This window comes from Elephas maximus, chromosome 12 (genome assembly GCF_024166365.1).
Source record: "Elephas maximus indicus isolate mEleMax1 chromosome 12, mEleMax1 primary haplotype, whole genome shotgun sequence".
Lineage (NCBI taxonomy): Eukaryota > Metazoa > Chordata > Mammalia > Proboscidea > Elephantidae > Elephas > Elephas maximus.
In genome coordinates this window covers 76635964-76649739 of record NC_064830.1, presented here as the reverse complement: position 1 = coordinate 76649739, position 13776 = coordinate 76635964, and the positions used below count along the sequence as shown (strand labels likewise).

The following is a 13776-nucleotide window of genomic DNA, read 5'->3' as shown; positions in this document are numbered from 1 at the left end:
AGCCAGACCTCACCTGCCCGGTCTGAGCCTTGTCTGCCTCCATCAGCTTCCAGGTGGCCTCCTTCGGTGTCCCAGCTTTCTGCAGCTCTGCGGTGCTGTTGTGGTGTTTGCGTGCATCCCCGCTGTAGGAGGAGGAGCTGCTGAGCTGTCTGGGGAAAGTAAGGCATGTGGGTGTCAACCAAACCAAAGCCTTGGGTGGGGCCTGCAGTGCTGGGGCTGCTCGTGTGGTCTGAGATGGACAGCAGAGGCCGCTGAGAGAGGGGATGTTGAGAGTAAACCCCCACACACGTACACACATATACGTATTGCGTGAATAATGGCCGATGTAAGACTAATTTCCAAAATGCAAAGATAACTCACATGCCCAGTCTCCCACTCCATCAGTCTGACACCAGTCACCCATGTGGCACTTTCTCTGACCCTAACCACCCAGAGTTGGGTCTCCACAAGTTAGGATTCTGTCTGTCCAGCTCCTGCCAAACATCAGCCTCTCTGCTGGCTCTCACTGCCCACAGTGGTTTCGATAATTTGCTAGAATGACTCACAAAACTCACGGTATTACCTATACTTACAGGTGCCCATGTATTATAATTAGAAAGAATACAAGCGAAGAGCCACAGCAGGTGAAGTCTGGGAGAGGTCCTGGCATGAGGCCTCGATTGTCCCCAGGGACGTGCTACTCCCTCTCCCATGCATGGGTGTTTTCTCACCGATCCATGTGGCCCCAAAGAGAGTGCTCCAAGATCCCCTAGTCACTGGGGCCTCAGTGAATATGCATGACTTGGGCTTTGGTGCAGAGTTATGATTGATCCAATAAATGAATATGCATGACTGCATTTGGCCCCCCTCCCTTCCTGAAGCAAGGCTGTCAAGCATTCATTCTGCGGCAGGCCCTGTGCTAAGCTCCCCTGTTCTTCCTCTCCCCCAACACATACTGCAACTCTGTAAGATCCAAACCACAGGTCCACAATCCTTTCTCAAAACTCTAGGGGTCAGATGAATGTCATGGTTGCAACTCCACCAATTTTAGAATGGTTACCATGCTGCATATCATTTAACTCCCTGAGATCTGAGGAAACCTTCCAGAATCAAACATACAGGAATCTCTGCAGTGATGCACACAAATGGCCCCACTAAATGGGAAAAATTAAGACTGATTAAGGGCTTGATGAGTAGCCGAAAGGTTGGTGGTCCAAAGCCACCCCAGAGGCACCTCGGAGCCAGGCCTGGCAATCTGCTTCTTGAAAACCCTATGAAGCAGCTCTACTCTGCACACATGGGGTTGCCATGAGTTGGAATCAACTCGACTTGACAGTAACTAACAACAGTGACAACACACCTGGCTTCAGGTCAGTTCACATTATGCCACTAAAGAAGCTAGCCACACACTTACATAAAACAGAGAGAAAATGTATTTTCACCCAAAAGAATCTGCTATAAACCTTCAGTTCTCAGAGCCTTTTTCGTTCCAGCATTGCAGATAAAAGGCTCTTTTACTGTGCTTCTTTTGCACATGAAGAAACCAGCCCAAGGTCCTAGAGCTAGGAAGGGTCAGAGCTGGGATCTAAACCCAATCCTGTACACTGTCTCCTGGGGGTGGTGGGGCAAGCACCTTGGCCGTTTGGCTCACCAGGAGCACAGCAGGGACTCAGTAAACATGGATGAAGTCTTCACAAACGAACGCACATTATCCCCAGACTCCCCCTCCAGGACGCATTCCCCATATAGCAGGGGCCTCTAGACTCTTCCCCAATGACCCCGCCCCCGGGGTTCATGCCCTGGTATGATCCCCTCCCTGAGCGTTGGCAGGACATGTGACTTGCTTCTAACAATGAAATCCAGCAACAGTAACAGAATGCAACTGCTGCCTTGGTGGTTGACTCCACTGCCTTCTTGGCTGGCATGTTCTGATGAAGCAGGTTTCCTCAATGGAGTGGGCCCAGGTAACTAGGGACTGAGGGCCGCCTCCAGCCGACAGCCAGTTGGAACTGAGCCCATCAGTAACACAGCCCTCACAACCCCGTCAGCTTGGACATGGACCCTCCCCCAGCTGAGCCTTCAGATGAGACCGCAGTCTCATCTTGACAGCAGCCTGTGAGAGATCCTGAGCCAGAGGACCCAGCCCTGCTGTGCTCGGATTCCTGACCCCCAGAACTGTGAGATAACAGGTGCCAAGTTTGCAGCAACAGATAAGTGATACACCCAGTGGCCTTTATTTTCTGCTTGGCCCCCATGGTCCCTCCAGCAAGCTCGCATCACCTCCTGCCCCTACATCCCAGGACCACATGCAGGCACTGCCTTTCTTGGCTATCTGACTGAAATTCTCAGATGGCAGCAGCTGTGACTGTTCTTTATTTTGCCAGCCGCCTGCTGAACCCCGACGGTGCCCTTGCATCCCTGCATGATTCCAGGCGAGTCACTGTTCTAAGTGCTGTAGACACACTGTACATGAGATGCCTACCTTACCACCTTGACAGGTGCGCAACAGAGAAGCAAACATTTCCACCTGTACCATGTCATAACAACCTGAGTCCAGGAGGGTACAGTGGGCAATATCCTGATAGGAGAGCTGTTCATGCTGACTTCCTTCTGGCCCTATGTCTGTGAAATCCTCCCACCCCGAAAAAGGAGTTAACTCCAGGTGGCCCCAGCTTACCCCAACTAATAACTGGAAGCATTTATTGAGCAGAAATCCCTGGGGGGTGCAAAGGGCTAATGCACTTAGCTGCCAACGGAAAGGTTGGAGGTTGAATTCTACCCAGAGGCACCTCAGAAGAAAAGTCTGGCAATTGACTTCCCAAAAATCACTGCAAACCCTACAGAGCACTGTTCTACTCTGACATACATGTGGTTGCCATGAGTAGGAGTCATCCTGATGGCAAACTGTACTGACTGGTATGTGCTGAGTACTGACTCTGGGCAGGCCACTGTTCTAAGTGCTTTATACACATTATATTGTATAAACCTTACCACAACCCTAGGAGGTAGGTGCTACTATAAACCCTATTTGGAAGATGAGGAAACCGAGGCAGAGAGAGGTTAAGCAACAAAGCCCAAAGGAGGTAGCTCCTCCAAGTGCCCAATGAGCAGACCAAAGGAACCTCCTTTAAAACAGCACAGCACAGAACTTAGGAGTGCTGGCCCAGAAGCTGGGTCAGGATCAAATCCAAGCTGGGCTTCTCTCTAGCTGCAGGACCTGCGGAGAGCTCTTAGTCTACTCAGATGTAAAATGGGATGACAACAGTAACTATCTCCAGGATTCAACAGACTGTACAGAGCTTGGCCCTGTGCATGGCTCCTTATGGTGCACAAAATGTGCTCGCTATTACTGCGACTGCTTTGAATCAAACGCTGGCTCTTAGTGCCTCAAAGTTCCAGATCCCTCTGAGTGACCCCGCCAAAGGCCCACACCATGTAGGGAACTCGAGAGTCAGAAGTACTGACAGATGGGTAAACCATGAGGCCCGTGTGACCCATGCCACCTGGCAGGAACAGTGCCAGGTTCATCCCTCTGGCTGCTGCATTCCAGAAAGTGAGGTCCGGGGAGATGCGGGAGGGGAGGCAGAATACAGCACCTTCCAGGACCCTGGGGAATGGAACTCTTTTTTGGAAGGTCATGCCAATTGGCTGGTGTCCCTCCTCTCTCCCCCGAGGCAGGGAGAGACGGGGGCCTGGAGAGGCTCAGGACAGGGCCTCCCACTGCCCTCACCTCTGCAGCTGCTTCCCCGCGGTGTCCGTCACCAGCATTCCGTTCTCCATCAGCCTCACCTCCTTCGCTAGACCACTGCTGCCTGTTAACCCTGGCAGGAGAGAGAGAAGGGGGGTGGGGATTAGGGCTTCAAGAACCAGACGCCAAAACCAAAGACAAGGAAAACCTGTCACTTTAGGGGGAGACAGCAGATAACCCGATAGCCAGGAAGCTCAAAAACAAGACCTGCTTTGCTGAGACCACACACAGGCTCCCCAGGGGCCACAGGCGACATCTGGAGCTGGGTCTCTTGGCGCAGGGACGGTACAGATGCAGCTGCTTGAAAAGCCCATGGGCCGAGAGTGCTGGGGCTGGGCAGGCACTGGGTGTCAGCTCGATGGGTTACATGCAGCTCAGCAGCAGGATCTCTGCTGCCTGAGGTCTAGCAGGTGGGGCTGGGATGAAAGTGCCCAAGAAGTGGGATGGGGCACAGCCCTCTGGTCCCCAAACACCCCAAGGAAGGGTGATATTCCGAACAAACAGCAACCAGTCCGGCAAAGACATGGACCAACAGGCAGAGTCCCAGAGTCCCTGTACACCAGAATTAAACTTTCAGTTGCCAGACCACAGGGAAGTATAGAGGGCCTGGAGTAGGGGTTTCCCCAGGAATAAGGAAGTATTTCAACATTCTGACAACTAACACAGCCTCTGTGGGGCCCACCAGTCCCAGGAAGCCCCCACCCAGCGTCAATAATTATAACATCAGCAAGGACAATGGCTAACATTCATTGAGGGTGCTTCCCACGCGTTGGGCAGTACTGTACTTAAACGCATTGTCTCATTTCATCTTCACAACAACTCAGCGGTATGTTAGAATCGGCCCCCACTTTACACTGCTTTCTTTCTCTCTGATGCCAGGAAGGAAACACAGAGAGGAGCCCAAAGGGCTGATTCTACAAGGTGGGGCGGTGCTAGCAGGGATGGTCAAGGAGACTTGGACACCCTAGGATATGCTGATTTGTCACTAATAAAAAAAAAGGGCAGGTGCTCTCAGGTGACAGCCACAGGAGACAGAGATGGACTGAAAGGGAACAGTCAGAGGGCTGGGGACTGGTCCTGGGGTCCTCGAAGTCGGTGAGTCTCGATCCTGGCTGTGAACTGCATCAGCTGCGGCGCTTTACAGAAGTGCAGGTGCCCAGGGTCCAGCCCACTGCCTGCAGGGACACAGCAGGGTAGGCTGGGTACGTGAGTGCTGCTGCTCAAGGCAGGTAACTGGGACTCAGAGGAAGCATCCCTCCTTTCCAGCTGTGTGTCTTGGGCAAGCAATGAACCTCTCTATGCCTCAGCTTTCACCTCTGCAGCGGGGACATGACCACAGCACCTGCCCTCACCAGCTCAGTGGAGGATGCAACAAGACCTTGCACGGGGCTTGGCGCAACCAGCGCATGCTCAGTAAATGACAGAAATGGTTGTGGTGATTCTCTGTATTTTAAACATGTTCTACAGATTAATTCTGTGGCACAGCCAGGATTAAGAATCACTGCTTTAAACATTCCCTATAATGTCAGCCTCTTTCTTTTTTCCCCCCCAATTAAAAGAAAACAGCCACATAATGCAGGAAGGAGGGGTGATAACAAGCAGGACTTCCATGCAGCCGCATGCACTCAGGGTTCAGAGGGATGCACAATGCTGCACAAGATGGTCTTGACTGTCTTTCTCAGGGGCAGAGAAACACTCCCAGAGATGCCTTTTCCGTGGGCAGTCCCAGGCCCCCCTGCAGTAAGCTGCAGTCTTCTCTACTGCTCATCACTGAGTACCGACACCAGTTTACACTAGTGCTTCCTCACCTCTCAGCCCCACCAATTAGCCCACAGGTTGACGTACCAACTGGGGCTGCTGGAAAGTTCTACTCTGCCAAGGGCAAGACTGAGATTCTGAGCACGGCAAAGTGAACATCTGCTGCTTTCTCTGCCCCACCACCCCTCTGCCTGAGCTTGAAGGGATCAGCCCCTTTCCTCATCCTGTTGTCTCGGCAGGCCTGTCAGTCAGGATGCCCACTCTCCCCCAGGCAGGGGGTCCTGCCCAAGGTAAGCCAGTAAGACCCCAGGCTCAGGACTCCAGATGGTCAGTGGCCCAATAAGGGTGAAAGATAGTTTGAGCTGACCCATCCTAAAGGAGTCTATCTGGAGTCCTGGGGTTTCTATTTCCTGAGTCCTGGGTTGTTCAGTTCTGCCTTTATGATTGGAGGCCCCAGGCGCCTCCAATAAATGCCCTTTTTGGTTCAAGAGGCTAGAGTTTACTCTGGTGCTTGTAAAAAAGCTAGCTCCTTATCCGGATGCTCGGCCATGCACTGCTGGTTACCGAACATAGGTGGGATGGGTTTGCCAGCCGCCAGTCCGTGCCTTTACGTCACCATACGGAGACAAGGCAGCCTTTCTCGCTGAAACTCTGGAAGACAACATTCCTCCTCTGGGCCCCAGCAGCCCACCTGCAGGGACACCCAAAGCCATCATCGCCCTGCACTGCCTTGGCCTGCCTCGGGGGCAATGGGCAGCTCCAGGGTGGGAGGGGTATCTGAACAGTCACTTACTACCCAGCCACTGTGTGTCAGGCATATACCATCACGATCACCTGACAGAGGAGAGACAGGGAAGACTAGCCAAGGTCATCCAGGTGACCTAAGGGCTGAGCTGGAGACTCAAACTGCATTTCCAAGTACCAAGCACAAAACCTGGTATGAGATAGGTGCCTAGTAAAGTGTTTGCTGAATGAATGAATGATAGGAGGGGGTGAAAATGCACACACTTGAGGGTCCCTTCCCACACATGCAGCAATAGTACAAGTCCATCTATGCCTTGTTCTACAAGCACAGCCAATTCTAACCCCAGCACCACTGACCTTCCTCCACCTCGTCCACCACTCTGCTACCTGGAAATTCACAAGATCCAAGAAAGTGTTAAGAACCAAAGTGTTAAAAGCCAAAACGCCCTCCCTAAGCTCCCGCTTAAATGCCCCAAGAGAATGAATGAGAAGTTGCTCTTCAAGGTGAGGGGCATGGATGACTGAGGGCCCCTGTTCCTTTGGGCCTCAGTTTCCCCATCCCACATGTGCTGGGTGAATCTCTGACAAGCAGCCTGCCCAAGAGTGAACCCTTGCCCTCAAAGTCATAACTGTAATTGTTCAACCATAAAATGCCTGTTTTCATGGCAGCAGAGAGAAAGAAATCAAGTATTACAGAGGGGCAGGGCAGGCAAGGCAGCTGGAGGTGGCCCAAGCCCAGCTCTGGTCCACCACACCTCAGCCTTCAGTCTTTGAGGGCAGACGCTGTTCCTGAGAGGGGCCAAGGACCCAAGAAAAGGGGAAGAGAAGATGACTCAGCGATCATCTTGGACCCTCCCAGGCTGGGATGGCGACCCCTTCTCTGGGCTCTCACAGCCCCCTAGGTTCCCTTCCATCAATGCATTTAGCACCATGATGTCTTTGATTGCTTAATGGTATGTCTCCCCCATCTGATTGTGAGCTCTTGAGGGCCCGGACCAGTTCTTATGCACCATCCTATTGCCAGCACCTCAGATGCGTCAGGTTGCCATATGCAGTTGTATAGGATGTACCCTGCACTACTCTCGAGGGTACCATCCCACATGGTGGTACACATACCACGTGGCCCTGCAGCACACAGCAGGTGCTCTGTACACCTCTGATGGGCAGATGGACTTATCTGACACACAAGTGAAGAAGCAGGGCTGACCCTCCAAATACCAGAGGGGGCCCCTATCAACCACGGTAGTACCATCTCACAGCCCGTACCCACAAAGCTAGTTTCCAAACTAGTGCTGCGAGAAATGGATATTTTCTTTTACCCTGGGATCTTTATGCAGCTGTGTTAACGTCCAAAGCCTCTGACCTACAGATTGCATAGACAGGTCATGCCTTAAACACTCAAGGAATAATTCATTCCCTCACTTATTTAACATATTTACTGAGTGTCTGGGAAGTGGTGCAATAGTTAAGCACTTGGTTGCTTACCAAAGGTTCAAACCCACCTGTGGCTTCCTAAGAGAAAGGCCTCGTGATCTGCTCCTGTATAGATGACAGCCTAGAAAATCCTATGGGGTAATTCTACCCTGTCACATGGGGTCGCAATGAGTCAAAAGTCAACTCAACAGTGCCCAACAACAACAACACTGACAGTCTACTATGTACCAGGCACTGTTCTCAGTCCTGGACACAGAGAGATGGCCAAAATGTCCACAAAGAGCTAAAATTCCAAGGAGACAGACAAGGAACAAACTGGTAGACATATAATTTACTCTTAAGGAGTGATGAGTGGTATCAAGAAGAATAAAGCAGGGTAAAGAGAAAATGGATGATGGGGGGGTGCCCTAAAATAATAAGAGTTCATTTTTTTCTTCAACGCAAACCCATGAAGCTTGTAGTTCGAGGAATGTTCCGAGTGGTCTGGGTGCAGGGGATGGGGGTCGTTCAGGCACTGTCGCCACCTCGCAGCACCTGAGAGGCTGCCTGGGCTGTGCAGTCGGTCCAGTAGCCCTCAAAGCAGGCACCTCGGGAGGCTGTTTATTCCAGCACCACTGCCTTTACTCAAGAAGGTTCTGGAACTCCACTTGGGCACGGGCCAGCAGGCAAGCCTCCCTCGAAGGAAGGATCCAACTGACTGCTTTACAGTCAACGCCTCGATTCTGACCAAAAACGGAATTGACCGGCTGCATCATCTGACCTTATCCACCAGATTCGGCCCTAAGAGTTCTTCATACTCAAAAGAGGAAGAAATACCGCCACTGAGGACGGCCAAAAGGAATGTGCTGTCTGTCCGACGAGCTCTCCAGCAGCTGTGCCGTGTCTACAACAGATTATTGCGACATGGGGAGGTGCCTATGACCCAATGTTAAGGAAAGAAAAGATGTGGGCCCACGAGAAGAGGCGACAAAACTGTACAATATGATTTCAACTTGTCAAGGAGAAATCCCTACGGGGAAAAAAATTCCGTTGCCATCGAGTTGATTCTGACTTATAGTGACCCTATAGGACACAGTAGAACTGCCCCACAGGATTTCCAAGGAGAACCTGGGAAATTTGAATTGCTGACCTTTTTGTTAGCAGCTGCAGCTCTTAACCACTACACCATCAAGGTTTCCCCCAGAAAAAAAGTCAGGTGGAAAAGATGCTAAAATTCACTAGCAGCTCCCCCTCTGAGTGGTGGATAATGGAAGGATTTTCTTTGTCCTCATTCTTTACATTTTTCTACGATTTGCGAAGGTCTACAATGAGCACGTGTTACTTTTGTCATCAGAAAAAAAAATTCAGCAAAAAAACTGAAAAAGAAAAAAAAAAGAGTAATTAGGTTGAAATATGATTCAAACAAAGTTCTGAAAAATAGCCGCATTGTTGAAATAAAGGTCTTCCAATGTATCAAGGGAAGAACTTTCGGCAGTGTGATATCAGGGAAAAGCAGAGTTTCTCAAACTCGGCACTGCTGACATTAAAAAAAAAACCAAACCCGTCACTGTCCATTTGATTCTGACTCATAGCCCCCCTGTAAGGACAGAATAGGACTGCCTCGTAGGGTTTCCAAGGAGTGCCTGGTGGGCTAGAAATGTCGACTTTTTGGTTAGCAGCTGAACTCTTAACCACCAGAGACTCCACTACTGACATTAGGGGTTGGATGATTCTTTGTGGTGGGGGCTGTCTTGTGCACTGTATGATGTTTAGCAGCGTCTCTGGACTCCACTTACTAGATGCCAGTAGCACCTCCTGGTCGTGACAACCAGAAATATCTCCAGACATTGCCAAATGTGCCCTGGGGTGGGATGGTGGGATGCAAAGTCGCCTCTGGTTGAGAATCATTGCTCTGGGTTTTAAGTTCTTAAAAAATAAACCAGAGTCATGTTTTTTTTTTTTTTTTTTTTTCCCCTCCTTCCAGGTATGGGGGTTAACGGGCCAATTTGTAAATCTCTGTGTCACCAAGTAAGTTTCCCAAACATCAGTATTATAAATACTCCTAGGGGTAGAGGGTCAGTATCTGCGCCCACACACGCACCTCCAAGCCTAAGCCAAGTTCCTGTTACATCTCCCCATCCCCATCACGGTGAGAAGGAATCCCCAACCAAACACTCCCCCTAATTCAGCCTTGGTGTTTCTAAAAAAGATTCAAGGCCGAGGGGAGAGAGGGGCCAAGAACAAAAAAAGTTCCCCTTTAAAAAGTAGGGACAGCCAAATATGTAGCTCCAATAATCCAAGGTCACTGGCCCTTGGAGTTCACTGAAGTTGAACAAGACTAGACCCTGAAGCCAAGACTTACAGATGGAGCCCCTCCAGAGAGGTGGGAGGGGGACACCCCCATTTAACTTAACACTCATGGGCTGAGGAGTTCTCTGGGTACCACGAGGTGGAGCCTGGGAAGCTGCACTGGGAAAATGAGCCCACAGAGGTGCTAGGTGACGGGTGGTATTTTCATCACCAAATTCAGTGCTGACGTGCACAAAAAATAATAAAGAAATTGGCAGCGCCCCATGTTCTGTGTAAACTGCTCTGAATACTCTGGCAGCTGGGGAAGGGAGAAAAATAAACCACCTGAGGCCAGCAGTGTTTAAGAATGTTCCTGGCTCACCTGGATGGAAAGGGGAGAGAAAAACCGAGAAACCTTGTTCTGGGAAAGATCAGTTAAACTCATCCATGTTGACTTCGAAAGCACAGAGAGCTATTCTAGCCTAAGCGGAGCCTGGATTTGGTGAAATACAATGATTGTGAAGTCCTATCACACGGGCTTGGCTTGACTGGAGCTAAGAGACAATCAGAGGTCGGAAATGCTGCAGCAAGAGGGAAACAGGCTAGACTTAAGGGAGAACTTCCCAACCAGAAGGGCATGTCCCTGTAGAAACCTATTTCAATCAGAGAATTTAAAGCTGAAGGGATGTCAGATATCACACACTGGCAAAAGAAAATACTTTTAAAACCACTAGGGTTGGCACAGTGGTTAAGTGCTTGGCTGCTGACTGAAAGGCTGGCGGTTTGAACCCACCATCAGCTCTGCAGGAGAAAGAGATGTGGTAGTCTGCTTCTATGGTCTGATGGAAACCCTATGGGGCAGTTCTACTCTGTCCTATAGGGTCACTATGAATCAACTCGACCACAATGGGCTTGGTGTTTTTTGTTGTTGTTGTTGGTTTGGGGCTCACAGCAGCACTGTTCATGATAGCCAAAAAGTAGAAACAACCCAAATGTTCATCGAAGGAAGCCCTGGTCAAAGGATGAATAGATAATTAAAATGTGGTATATATCAATACAACAGAAAATTACTTGGTGATAAAAAGGAATGAAGTACTGATACGTGCTACGATACAGATGAATCTTGACAACATTATGCTAAGTGAAAGCAGTCAGTCACAAGAGGAGAAACTCTGTAAAATTCCATTTATATGAAATGTCAAGACCAGGTAAACCCACAGCCCCGGAAAGTAGCTTACTGGTGGTCTAGTCCTGGGAGGGCTGGGGGAAATCGGAAATGACAGCTAACACGTATGGAGTTTCTTTCTGCGGTGATGAAAGTGTTCTAACATTGGTTGTGGTGATGTTTGAGCAACGCTGAATATACTAAAAACCACTGGGTTATACACTACGAATGGGTGACTTGTATGGTATGTGAATTTTATCTCAATAAAGATGTTATTTAAAAAAAGAACCACCAAAAACTAGGGCTTCCAATGGGTTCACTCTGATTCAAACCCCTGCTGAGAATTCACATTTCTACCAAGTTCCCAGGCGATGTTAATGCTGCCGGTTAGGGACCAATTCTAAGAACCACTAGAGAGCAGTGGTTCTCAAAATTTATCATACATAAGAATCACCCAAGGATCTTGTTGAACCATAGATTCTGATTCAGTATATATGGAGTGGAAATGCAAATTCTCAGCAGGGGTTCAAACCAGACAGAACTGGTTCGAAGCCCAGTCAAAAACACTAGGACCCCTTCAGTGAAACTCTAATACAGAGGTATGAATGACCAGGAAACCACAGAAGGCTGGGTGGGCTGGAAGCTGAGAGCAGATTTGCGGTCCCAGTCCTGTCGGCAGCTGCTGTGTGTCTTTGACCAGGTCACCTGCCCTCTCTGAGATTCAGTGGCTTCCCACTGCATTGAGACCAAAACCCAAACTCCTCACTCCACAAGCCCTGCAGGGTGACCACCCTGCCAACCTCGCCTCCCACTATGGTCTGGCCACACTAGCCTCCTTTTTGTTCCTTAAACAAAATGAACTGGTGCTGGTCCTGAGACCTTTGTACTTGCTGTTCCCTGTGCCCAGAACACTGTTCCCCAGATTTTCTCCTCGCTGGGTCCTTCCCAGCTTTCCAATGCCAATGTCTCCTCCCCAGAGAGAGCTTCCCTGCCCCCGTCTGAGTCACCACCCGTCGCTCCCCAGCCCATTATCCCATTTTTTAATTCCTAGCACTTAATGCTGGAGCCCTGGTAGAGCAGGTAATAGAGCTCAGCTGATAACCAAAAGGTCAGCAGTCCAAACCCACCAGCCGCTCCTTGGAAACCCTATCGGGCACTTCTGCTCTGTACTATAGAGTCACTGTGAGTCAGAATCATCAACTCAATGGCAGTGGGCAATGGGTTGTCCTTAATGCTACCTGAAACCATCTTTACCTGCTGATTTGCTTATTGTTTGTCTTTCCCACTAGATTCTAAGCTCCACGAGGATAGAGGTTTGCCTATATCACGTTTTCTGCTATATTCCCCCAAACCTAGAACTGTACTTGGCACACAGTAGGTGCTCAATAAAGACCTGTTCAGTGATTGACTGAATGAAATGAGCAAACAGCTCTTTCCTGGTGATCCCCCAGGGCTGCTGTACTGCACAGCTCAAGGGGCCCATTCACACAGACTCTGATGTCAACGTTGCCTGGGGATTGTGCAACGTGTGGCCCTGAAGCCCGAGCCGCTGAGGACAGTTTATCTGAGACCTGCTTGGGGACCAAGTACCAAACACACCCCAAGGGCCACGGGAGTCTAATTAGCTCCTGGGGAGGCAGGTGGCTTCTCTAAAGCTCCGTTCTTTTTAGCAGTAGCTGAAACAAAAGCAGAGTCTGCCAGACCAAAGGTGTGGTCCTTTGGGGCCCAGAAAAAGCCTCTGAGGCCCTCTTCTCTCCCCATGTTAACACAGGGTCAAAGCATCAAGAAGGGAGGCATCTGAGGGTTCTTAGGGATGCCGGTGTGACCAGTGGAACCCCAGGAGCCTGGAGAGGCTGCAAACCCACCCCTGAACCTTAAACCAGCTGCTAAGAGAATACAGGCTTCTCAGAAGTCCCACCCGGTTTGCTTCAAAGACAGGATGAGGTCTGGGCCCAGAAGGACTCACAGGGTACCTCCAAGACTATTCCAGCTTCCAGATTCCTGGACTGTGAGTGCAGACCAGGCAGGATGGCTGGGAAGTGGGAGGTTCTATCTTGACCCGGCAGATGCATAGGGGTAAAAGGAGGGCACACTGCCCTCACCAGGGTGGTAATAATAACAGCAATCATTTGTCAAACACTTACATAAGTGCCAGGCCCCATGCCGGAGGTTCTTTGTACTTCAGCACATTTCATCCACACCAGATGCCAGTGAGGAAAATGAGGCTCAGGGGCTTTGAGGGAACAGCCCAAGGTCACAGCTAGGAAGAGTGGCAGCCGGCCTTTGAACTCAGGCCCTGCTGACTCCATGCCTGTGTATTCAACCCTCGCATCTGTTCTGAGTTATTCCATGTACTTCACTGGAGTCTCATGGCCACCTGTGAGCCGGGAGGCCCAGGGCCACATTACAGGAAGTACTAGAATTTGACCTGCGGTCTGACAACTGGAAGCCTAGTGCTCTGGTGACCCAACTATACAGCACTAGGGCTCCCTCTCCAGTCAGCTCTGGAAAAAGTAGGACAGGACCCCCAGTATGTTCCTGAGGGTGCCTGGCCCAGCTCCCACACTGATGTAGGGGACTGTGTTAGGCAGACACGAGCCACCATCCCAGAGCAGCTGGTAGGAACCTCAAAGAGGCAACTGGGGCTCTTTAAGGTGTCACCCCTTGCCAGAGGAACCCA

General features: G+C 50.3%; 1 protein-coding gene across 3 annotated transcripts in view; it reads right to left on the bottom strand.

Annotated features, from left to right (window-relative positions):
• ABCC1 (ATP binding cassette subfamily C member 1) overlaps positions 1-13776 on the bottom strand; it is a 178437-nt gene that overhangs the window by 27400 nt on the left and 137261 nt on the right. For all 3 annotated transcript variants that reach the window (XM_049904936.1, XM_049904938.1, XM_049904937.1), the window contains exons 20-21: positions 3710-3800; positions 14-149 (exon numbers count right to left, since the gene is read on the bottom strand). In XM_049904936.1, the coding sequence (XP_049760893.1) occupies positions 14-149; positions 3710-3800 (227 nt within the window). The remainder of the gene's footprint in view (positions 1-13; positions 150-3709; positions 3801-13776) is intronic.